The following is a 12,101-nucleotide window of genomic DNA, read 5'->3' on the forward strand; positions in this document are numbered from 1 at the left end:
GTTTACGAGACCAGAGCCGCTACTTCTCAACCAAGTAGCACCTCAATTTGCCTCACAAGGGCTGCGTGCACCCCCGTGCCAACAGCACTAGGCAGTGCTTATCTTCAGTGATCTGACGGGAAACGGTATTACCATTGCGGCAAGGCCGTTGGCCATGCACTGGTTTTCAGTCAATTGAAATATATCTCCTATTGGTCAAAGAACAGTATGAATTATCAATGAGAGGAATGCCTTCAGTTGGAAACAAATCAGTAAATGTAACAGATCTATTTGTGTTCCAATTTGATTCTCGCCTCCACGTCCTTTGTGCACTCCTCTTTTTGTTTGATTCCAACCTTTTGCCCCAGATCACAGGCTCCGCTCCACCACATGAACCAAAATGGTAGTGGTATTCAATGGATCTCACTGACGTATCGTTAAAAACCCCACATATTTCTGTATGTTTAATTTCCTATTTTTGAAAATACAGTAATTTCTGGTTCAGGAGAGAGTTGTGGTGACTTGAAAGGCAATGAATTTGTATACCTGTAATTGTTTTGAAGGCAAATTACCGAACAACATTACTCCCCGCCTTTGAGTAACGACTACCACATTTGCACATTTGACACATTGTCATTCCCTTACAGTCTTCACTGTACTGGTAGATAGGACAGCTTGGCTGTGGAAGTGGAAGGGTAGCTCACAACATAGACAACAGTATTCACAATTACAAGCACCCAAGCTTTAATGATCTTCTAGCAATAAAGGCTCTTAACAAAGCTCAATTAAGCAAGGACATAAACTTGGTTACAAACATATGTTGACCTTCAACCAGTGATTAACCCCAATAAAGAATTACCAATCAATAAAACGTAGATAAAGGACTGCTTTACAAGAATGCTTAAATTAAGTAAAATCATGAAAGCTAAGTTACAAATTTTATGTTAAGTTTCAACAGGTGAATAACCCCAACAAAGAATTCTCATTTAAATAAAACATAGATAGGAAAATGCCTTACCAAAATGCTTGAATTGTGTAAAATCATGAAAAGCTGAGTTACAACTTTTCTCACAAACTACTTAGGAATTTACAGCAAACAAACAAGTTTGATCTGTTTAACCAGAAGGTAACTGCCAAGTCCAAGCGACCGAAGCCACTCAGAGCGGACGACCGCCCCAACGCTGGTCATCAACCGACATCGTCACGGCCCAGTGGCCACCGTGCTAAAACAGACTAACGTTTCGGTAAGCGACCGTCAGCAACACAGGAGTAACAGTGACTGAAAGTCGGCGTACGCCTTACGAAACACGGCACACCCTGAAGTGGGAGCAGACACAGCTGACTAGCGGCCATTCAACCGCGAGCGAACAAATCTCACGCTGCCCGTACTAACGCGGGAAATGATAGCGAGCGACAAGACGCCACGCGCAAAGCAGCAACCGTGCCTACCCCTCGACCACAGGATGTGCTCTGTCTCCTTGTCTATGGTAATACAATTTATAGCATACAGGAAACGATTTAATAATGGCATTAGTTCAACGCAATATCAGTTAACAGTTAGGTCCAGTAAAGATTTACCAACGGATTTACCTTCAAACCAACTTCCGGACCACAGGCGGAAATTATTAAACTTGGCATAAGTTTTCACCAGACCGATAAACAAGAAATCAAATTAAACAGTTGCCAAATTACAGTCAGGATACGCAAGCCCTTCAAGACTCTGCTATCTTACTCACAGTTATCATTAACGGCGAAACATACACAAAAGAATGACAAGAAATTCACCATTGAAAGCAAAAAAACAACACACCACAAAGGTTAAATTAATTAACTTGCAGACGAGCCAGTCACTGAAAGCTCAGTTCCACAAGATTAGGACTAATCTCACTCGGCAGCAACACATTTGTGTGCGTGATAACTAGGTTGCCCAAACAGGACTCCAAAGCCCAAAACAACAGGTCACACGTTAGCTGTCGTGTTCTCGGATACTAGGCACCACCGGGCTAAGGCAATCGCGACGAAAAAAATCTCTGAAATTACAGCTGCCTGCAGCAAAACAAATGAGTCTGGGTGCATGAACGTAAAGCACAAGCCACTGTTCCAGCCGGAGCGTAACCTTTTCAATGCACGTACGGACAGAACAACACGCGTGGGCATAAAGGGAGCAGCAGATGCGCACCAAGCAAACTATACTGGAGCTGGTGTCTGCTCGCTGGACTGCCGCAACTCTCTGTCCTCCGGAAAGCGATGCTGACTGCCGCCTTGCTCAACGCTTCCTTCTCGGCCGTGCACAACAACTCTTCTCTTGTCGCCTCAGAGTGCGGCCGCAATGTCCGTTCTCCCCTGCTGTCCGCCCCACACTCCCGTACTCGCACTCACTCCCTCGTTAGGACCCGCTCCGACAGGAGGCGCTCGCGATCGCACATAGTGCCAACCTCGACCAGAGGAGTAATCGATAGCGTCTGGCGCCCGAGAGCCGCGCCACAGCTCATTCACATTATCATTCGCTTACAGTTCTAGGAACTTGTACATTAAGACCATATTTGTGCAAAGTAAATAACAACATATTACAGCAGCAATAGATTCATGGATGAAACAAGGTGGATTTACACCATTTCAATTATGTTTTAATCCTGTAGAAAAATATTTATTTTCCATCACAGACCACTTCATTACTCACTCAGTGCCTCACAAAAGAAGTGAAGCACCGAAAAGGAAGGAGGAAACGCGTTGAAAATTCATGAGTTGAGGGCTTTGTAAACTTACTGCAGTGACTAAAAAACCGAGTCAAATTTTCAAAAATCCTGGAAGTGTTAGCCCATTTATCAGTATGGCGTTGCGCGCACTCAGTCCTGGATGCATGCATTGGTTCTATTGCCGTTGTATCCGAGGCAAGCTGACCTACATGTGTTGTAACTCGTCTTCTATCTCCTGGCCTGCCTCGGGCATGGATGTATGTGATGTCCTTAGGTTAGTTAGGGTTTAACTAGTTCTACGTTCTAGGGGACTGATGACCTCAGAAGTTAAGTCCCATAGCGCTCAGAGCCATTTGAACCATTTATCTCCTGGATTCTGGCACGAGAATAGAGTTGACATCCGAGCTTGCCCAACGTGTGTTCTGTCAGGCAGAGATATGGGTATCTCGTTGGCCATGGGAGTACCTCATCAACATGCTTGGTGCTTCACTTTGTCAGAAATTAGGCAAATTTAACGTACTAGTAGTTTAATTCGTAACTGTCCTTTTTCACTGTTTAGTCCACATAGTAAGACTGAGTGGTGTCTTCCAGAAGAGATTCCTTACACTCCCGTCCAGGGCTTCCCAACCTTTTCAGCTGGCGGACCCCTTCTTCAGTCGAAAATACATGAGACCCCTAGTCAGTCAGGAGCACAGTAACTTTAAATTTCAGAGCGAAACCCATGGGAACTGAAAGCTTCTTAATGCAAGTGCTATGTTCCCAATGACCCCCCTCCCCCCTCGAAGTATCAATAGTCTTTGGTTTATAGATGAATGAAAGCAACTTGAAATTAACTGTCCAATTTGAATTCCCATTGTATCCAGACACTTACTAGCGGATTTACTCACTTTGTTCAAAACACTATAGCCTGATTAAAATTACTTGGTAATTGAAATTTCAAACGATGGAGCTGTCTTCCTCCAAGAGCAATCAACATCACGTCCAAACTGTTCGCTCATGGCCTGTTCACTTCTAACATTTGGCTACTGATGTGTAAGGAGCATGCATGTTTCATAACAGCTGTGTGTGTGTGTGTGGGGGGGGGGGGGGTTCATAGAATCCGAAGAAAAATGTTCCAATGTATGTAAAGTCTTCCTTTGGTCGTCCTCCCTCTTCATTCATTTCAACTGGAAACTTCCCTTGTTGTGAAGGCTATGGAGAAACTGCACATTTCTTCAGTGATCCTGACTTCAGCCACCGATCCATGTTAGAAGTAATAAACTGGTCAAAAATCGACTTATGAAATAGGTAGTGCACTGACAAAGCAAGTTTAACATTTAATGATGCCTGGGACCGCATACGTGCCAGCGAGCGCTGTGATTGGTCGACGAAGCTCGCTCCGCGCATGCGTAAAAGGTTTCAGCGCATCTAGCGTCGTGAGCCGGGACACAAACGACCCCCGTATTGTTGCGAAACAGTCGATTCAGAGTAGCCGCATTCTCCGGCACTAAACTGTGTATACGTTCTCACTTAGGAACCGCAAAGGCAGCTTGGCGATCACACGAAAAAAAAGTGATAAATTTGATTTTCACATTCTTATTCAGTAATTTTACTCATTATTTTACACGATTTGGTGAAAGGTAGCCGCGGACCCCATAGAAAGAGCCAGCGGACCCCTAAGGGAAGGGGTTGGGAAGCCTTGCTCTAGTCCTATCAGTAAAAAACAGCTGTAGAGTGAATCCACTGCAACTCACAAAACACAGGGGAGAGATCGAGCATCAGTAAACGATAATTATCTCTGGTGTCATGTGACTGATTCTAGTTTTTTGTCAGGCAATACAACAGTGTGCAAACCAAACTTCTCAAACGGTTTCTGGATTTTGTCCTAGATTTCTAGTTGTATCCAGTGCTATAGTTTTCAGATTATGTTGTAAAATGCACTTATAATGAGGATCTACGTATGTTACACAGGGAAGGAGGAACATTCAGCAAGTGCCTGATGTACAACGGAAGTGCCCTGGACGGTGCTTCCGAGGTGCCCTGCCAGCATGGCTGGGAGTATGACGACACGTGGTACCCTCAGACGGTGCCGTCAGAGATGAACTGGGTCTGCGACGACATGCACATTGTCAGTGAAGTCATGTTCTATGCACAGAACATTGGAGCAGCCCTGGGACTGCTTTTCGGCTACATGGGTGACATGTAATTAAAAAAAAATCCTTCTATTCTTATTACCTTTGTATTTTCTATTACCATTTCGTGTTAAAGGATACGAACAATCCCTGTTTGTGAGTACAAGAATGAGTAGTGGCATTGCAATCGCCCGTACACCAGAGCGCTACATCTGACTGAGGGGAGCAGTGAGCCACTTGGAGAGCTGGCACACGCTGAGTTGAAAGCTCACAAACAACCAGCAGAAGTGACCTCCAGCTCTTTGTGCAACCATGTGGCTGTAGGAATGATGCACAGTACGTCCATGAAATGCAGTTTACATTTTAGGAGGAACCTTCACTTGAAGGAAAATGACTTCCTGCAGAGGAGGATTCCGTGAGGTCAGGCTCAAGCAGTTCTTATCTGAAAAATTCCCCCAGGTATCTCGCAACTATTTTATGAGTGCGTGCATGGCGAGAACAGGGCCCCAGGCTGTCGCTGTATTTGTTCCTTGCCAGTGCTGAAATTTAACTCTCTGACTATACTTATTCTTCGAATTCTTGTGGAGCAGCCACAATTGTATTTTGTAAATTTCAGGAACCGCACAACAGCTGCTGAATCGAAAAAGGTTTTTATTGCCTACACGACCGATTTCTGGATGCTAAAATTCCATCATGTGGATTAAAATAAAAAAGAAGAACATTTTACCGATTGAGGTAATATCCCCCCTCCACCAGCGTTGTCATGGAACGAAAATTTCGGTCACACAGCATGGGAACTGTTCAGTGGATCCTTGGTCACCTATTTTCAATTCAGTTGCAAAACTTTTCATCAGTGACAACACTGGAATTGGTGACGACCTTAGTCAGTTAAGTTTTTTTTTTTTATTGTACACCAGATGATGGAATTTTAGTGTTAAGTAGTAAACAACAAAAATATTGTTGATTCAGCAACTGTTGTGTGGATCGTTCAACTTACAAAATTTTGTATAAAATACATAATTGAACCATCAGGAGCTTTTAAGTTAAACCCAAATATCTCCCAGTTTCAGTCTTGGACCATATTCATGGATACTAAAAAGATACAAATAAATGTATGTAGTATTCAGAAAATGTTAACAGTTCTTTACAAAGAAGTGCAAAACAACATGAATACTGAGTGGGATAAAATGGATTAAGCCACCATATTGCATTAGTCATTACTAAAAATGTGTAGTGCGTGCCATGAATGTAAGTTTGTGACACAGGACTTTAGAAGCAAACACACAAATACTAAATGTATACAGAGCAGTAGAGGAGAAGATCCAGACTGTAAGTTATACTTTATAAAAATGATGAGAAGTTTGTCAAAGATCTTTAAAAGAAATTTTTTGTTATATGTGATTAAAAAATATCTTGATGACATGTTACTTGGCAATATAGAGGACTAGACTATCTTTAGTGAACATATTTGGTATAGTTTCATGTGTAAACAGAAAACTAAGTTTATATCTCCAGGCATAAGATAACGTAAATGTTAGAGTACAAGGTGGAAAAATTATATAACCCTAATGTTACACAGTATCATACTCATTGCATATACCTAATGAAATGCATGAGTATATAAACAAACGTCAATAATATCATAAAAGTAATGGAAATTGCATCTATAACATTAAAACAAACTAAAATACGGTGTTCTTAAATGGTTTGAAACGTCACTCAGTGTTCATATATATCCAAGTTATCATAGTGAAACAATTACTGTCACATATCGACTATATTTAAAGGAAACCTTCATATGTTAATGAAGTTTTATTACAGTGCTTAGCTGGAAGCTTAGTATGTCAGTAGTGCTAGTATCGAAAATAAGGGGAGGGAATAAATAAGAACAGTGTAACCAACCATGCACTCAAATTTGGATTGAGGGAGCATTGACAACACATGTATATAGTAGTGGTAGTGATGAGTAACATTCTTTAAACAATGTAAACGTTAAGCTAAAGGCATTAGGGGCTCGACCATTGGGTGTACATTTTGAGAAGCAGATATAAAAAATTCTTTACATTATCAATTTAAGTGATTGCTAAACAAAATGCATACTTGTCTATGTACACACTCAACCTCATTAGATGGAATGTAGATATAGAGCTGCAGATGAATTATGTACATAAAAGCATTTGACAACAGTTATAAGTAAAAAGAAATATGTGACCTGTTATTCATTAAAATGAGAACTACATCTTTGGACTACAAACATACTTTAGGTGTGGAAAACTTATTCACCAGAAGTCCATGTCAAATATAGTAAAAGTTAAAGATAGAATTACTGAGTGTTTACCATATTCAGTGTAAAACAACAGGAGAAAAGTTACAAACATCTTGTAAATATTTATAATGAACAATGGTAATACACAGGATGTGGATAACAGAACATAATATAATATATTTGTACTGCAATTGCATAGTGAAGAATCCTGACAGGGTTATAAAAAACTGTATGCAATAAAAGTGTCATTAACATCAGGAGTTGACACTGAAATGCTATGTGCAACTTGTCATATGTATGTCAGGCAATCTTTTCACATCACAAAACGAAGTTATAACGTCTATCATGAAGACAAGTCTAAGGAGATGGTGTGTAAGAGGGAGAAGTAGTGGTATATTTGAAAATGACAGGTTAGGGATTAGAATCAGGTAAGTGAAAGACCTCAGGTAAATTCTCAAAGAAATCTTTATTTTTCAAATCTTTTTATTCATTGAGAACATCATTTGGATTTTTTACAAGGTTACAAAAGATTTTAATTTCCTCCAGAAAGTTCATACTTAATTCCATTTTTGCTTGATGTAGTATTTGCATATTCTTGTCAATGGTGCCTATTGTGTGATTATAAGCTTTAAGATGGAAGCCCTGAGCTGAAGTGTTTGATTGGTGTGTGTATTCAAGAAACGCTGTCTTTAGTTTCCTCCCAGTCTAGCCTATGTAAAAGTTTTCGTATTGTTGACAATTAATTCTGTGGACATCTGGCCTCCCATATATTCCCCTTTATCCAACTAAATTCTTTTGCAGCGTTATTGAAATGTTATTATGAATTCTACAAGCCAATATTACATTACATTTCCTAAATACATTACTTATTTTGTCCAAGATACTAGCTACATATGGAAAACTTATCTATCTGGTTTCTTAATGCTTTTGTCTTTAGTTAGGGTAATTTTTTGATTCGCTATATATGTTTTATCTCTTTCTTTGTCTGTAAGATATTATCAACTAGCCATTCTTGGTATCCATTACTTACAGCTACCGATTTCAGTGTATTTCATTTCATTGTTAGAGTTTATAGTAGATGTGGGGGTTCTTAGCAATCTGTCAATCATGCTATGGAAGTATGCATGATGGCTATATCATGTGGGGTGGCAGGATGTTTCATGAATAATAATATCTGTGGTAGTTTGCTTACTGTATATGTTAAGGGCTAGTTTGCTATCTGCTTTTGAAATCTCTAGGTCCAGAAAATTAATTTTATTATCTTTTTCTATAGTGAATTTTAAATTTGGATGGGTATTATTAAACAGATTGTAGATTTTGTTGATTACTTTGTCATTACCATCGACTAGTATAATGGTGTCTTCTATATATCTTTTATAAATAATAAAGCTGACTGTGTGATCTGATTTGTTGTTTAGGATTTTGTTCTCAATATGATCCATGAGGATATTGGCTAACGTTTCAGCAATGCAACATCCCATTGCTATCCCTTGGGGCTTACTATTGGATGCATTTGTTGCTGTAGGTACACTTTTCTTCACAAGTAAGAGACATTCTTCGAAGAATTTGCACAGCATACAAACCATACTTAAGGTGTATGAAACTCCAGAATTTTCCAAATCTATTAAAAACTGTGGTAAAAACTGAGATAATTAATTATGCTATTTGAGTTTCTTCTAAACATGAGGTTTAAAATGCAATAGGTCATTAATTTTTTCATACATTAAATAAATTCCAGACTTTCATACAGCTGTAAATATTGCCTGTAGGCTGTGCAAAATTCATCTAAGAATCTCTCTTACTTATGAAGAAAAGTGTCCCTGTACTACCAAATGTAGCCAATAGTAAGTGAAAAAATGATGTAATTTCACATGTAAAAAAATTTAAAATTTATTTATTTTTTTATTTATTTTTTTGAACTTCCACCGCCTTGAGTGTGAATCTTGAGTCCTTCCTGGTCATGCTGGCAAAGTTTTATGAATTTATTTGTAAAACTATAGACAGTGGAACTTAAAACTTCCTGTGGTGTCTCTCCTGCTCCAAGTTGCCCATTTGACGTCCTACCCCCCTTTAAAGTAAAGCGACTGTGTGACAAGACATGTTTTAGCCCATCTACTAACTCTACAATTACTAGAATAGGTAAACATCGGTGTGTAATTAAATTCTTTCTCATCAGTTCAATGGTTTCACCAACTGGGACATTGATATATAAGTAAGTAACATCTAATGAAAAAAGGAGTATATCATTAAGTATCTGTAATTCTTTAACTGATGCTAGGAGATCAGAAATGTTTTTAGTATGTATTTTTTGGAGAAGACATATTTATCAATTAAAATTGAATTTAATTTTTGGCTCAAAAGGAACCCTGGCAAAGTTTTATGAATTTATTTGTAAAACTATAGTTTACAATTGGGCATATAGGAATGTTTTCCTTGTGGATCTCAGGTTGTGCTTGTAATTTAGAGGCATTAGGATTAATGACTAGAGTGACTTTTTTCCCAGTTTGAAGCATAAAATTACAATTTTTAATATATATCAAAACTTTCTCTTGAATTGTTGGAGTAGGGTCCATCTTAGTTCTACTGATTCCACTGTCAACAACAAATTGTTTTATTTGGTCAATAGAATCACTGATATACATTATGAGAACCGAATTTCCCTTATCAGCTTTCAATGTAAGTGCTTCATTTCCACTTAATTTATTTTTAGTGGTCTGTCTTTATTCTACATCTCTATTATTTTCTTCTTCCTCCCCTCTTCTATTATTACACAAATATTTATCAAAAACCTATACTACTTTGTCATTGAGTTTTTGTATGCAGCTGAACCTGTTAACTGATCTATATTTTTGTGTGAGCAATAAAACACTTAACACCTTTGTCATGTAGTCTATAGTTGACACCGAAGTTCAGACCTTTGCTGAGACTACTGATTTCATGTGGTTCAAGAACCATGTCAATGATTTTTACCATTTTATCAAAATATTGGAAAGATGGTGTGGTGTTACTCTCCTGCAGTAAATGTTGATCTTTCTTTAACTTTTCTATTTTCTTACTGTGCTACTCTAATAAAATTTGTAATTCACTGTCAATAAAGTTATCTATAACACTCACAATAGTATTAAGAAAATTAAAATTAAAGGAGTGGGATTATTTCATATAGGTTAAATATGTCTGTTTGCGTAATGCTGCCTGACATTTGGGCTTCTATTTTAATTTTTTCTGAAGCCATTTGTGTTCACTAAGGCTCTTCATTTTCCTCGAAACAGCACCACTCACTTTTGTGTTGACTTAAGCGAATGTTGGGATTATCTTAGCTGACAGAGACTTCTTGATAAACGAAATCACCTTTGTGCACTTCATTAATTTGCATCGTTAGAATCGAAAAATCACCTCGTTCGCATGGTATGGCATTGTTTTAAACATTTTTGGAAGGTGACTGTCAACAGATCTTAAGTAATGCATAAGATGCATGTTTGAACCAGCAGTTGCTTTTATTTTAAACCCCAGTATCTACTGGTTTCAGTCTTGGTCCATCTTTATATATACTGTCGAAAGATACAAATAATTATGTGTAGTATACAGGTAATGTTAACAGTTCTTTACAAATAAGTACAAAATAACATGAATGCTCACACGGTTAGAATGATTTAAGCCACCATATTGCATTAGTCATTACTTAAAATGTGCAGTGCATGCCATGAATGTAAGTTGTCGTTTTTATGATCTACCTTTAAGTTTTCTTTATGTTCCATCTGCATCTGGTCGTACATGTGACCGCTCGCGTTTTCATAAGGAACATGCCACTATCTACTTCATCAAAATCGCGAAATATTTTGATGTGCGGAGATTTCAGCTGCGTCTTACGTCCTATGGAGCAGACTCCCAATCTCTGTATATAACAGGCAATGTCCTGACTAACTGACTGACTTATCATTGCCCAGCCCAAACCGCTAAGGATACAAACATGAAATTTGGAAAAGGCGTGGGTCTTATATTGTAGAGCTCGTTTAAAAATGGATTTTTCGGTATTCCGAACCTAAGGGGGTGAAACAGGGGATGAAAATTTTTAAGAATTTCGTTACATTAAAAAAAATCATTGCGCTAAATTTATGGAAATTGATATTTCACTTCTCCTTTAGATGTAAACAAATATTTGTCATTGGAATGTAAGTTGCTGTGAAAATATCTCTACAAGAACGCAAAAGGCATGATTAAGAAAAACTTTGGACTCGAGAACCACTTTTTGGTCGGAAGTACATTCGGGAAAGGCCTCACTTATATGACCCTAATTGGTGTGAAAATTCTAGAAGGTGCTGCAGTTTGTGAACAAGGTAAAAATTCGTTGAGTCTACGAGAAACATGGATCTGAAGATATCCGACTTTAGTGTGGTTTACCTACTTCACAGCTACTTCTACCAGTCGACTGGGCCACTTTCATTTGTCTGATTCACTACGTATTCAGCTTTTGTCAGTTGAAACAATTCCTGCCAACTTCACTGTGTTGTTCCAATTACTCTTAACGACGTCATGCAGCGCGTACATCTTTCTCGCCATATTTGGAAGAAAGATATGTTATCTCTGACGCTCCCCTCTCTGGATGACGTCATCGCTGCCGTGTGCGGGGCGAGCAAGCCATTTCCGACTGTGTTATCCCTCGATTATGGAATGGTGGGCTGCCACTGCCATACCTCGGCTTTGCACTGCACTCTTGGGTTTTAGCAACGGTAAAGCGGATGAAATGAGGAAGACTCGGGAATTTTATTATACTGTCCTTCGCGATCTTTACGACAGTGCTCGAGACGTTGCAAGGGGTACACATCCCACTCTCCTTTAAGGTCGGAAGAATTGTTTTAATTACCAGGTCCGACCAATAAAGCTACTCAATTTTTATTATAAAATCGTAGCACTGGCAATAAATAGCCGTTTGTCGGCTTTGCTTGCTGACGTGGTCGAATGTTATCAACGATGTCTTCCTGGTCGTACTCTCCTGACTCCCGTTCCTGAATGTCGTAACCTCATCTCAGCTTCCTCTGTCCCTTTATCGGG

The 12,101-nt window shown here is 38.9% G+C and overlaps 1 protein-coding gene across 1 annotated transcript in view; it reads left to right on the plus strand.

Moving 5' to 3' along the window:
* LOC124788447 (solute carrier family 22 member 7-like) overlaps nucleotides 1-12,101 on the plus strand; it is a 239,255-nt gene that overhangs the window by 185,490 nt on the left and 41,664 nt on the right. The window contains exon 3 of the mRNA XM_047255719.1: nucleotides 4,626-4,856. Coding sequence (XP_047111675.1) covers nucleotides 4,626-4,856 — 231 coding nt within the window. The remainder of the gene's footprint in view (nucleotides 1-4,625; nucleotides 4,857-12,101) is intronic.

Source organism: Schistocerca piceifrons, chromosome 3 (assembly GCF_021461385.2).
Source record: "Schistocerca piceifrons isolate TAMUIC-IGC-003096 chromosome 3, iqSchPice1.1, whole genome shotgun sequence".
Taxonomy (NCBI): Eukaryota; Metazoa; Arthropoda; class Insecta; order Orthoptera; family Acrididae; genus Schistocerca; species Schistocerca piceifrons.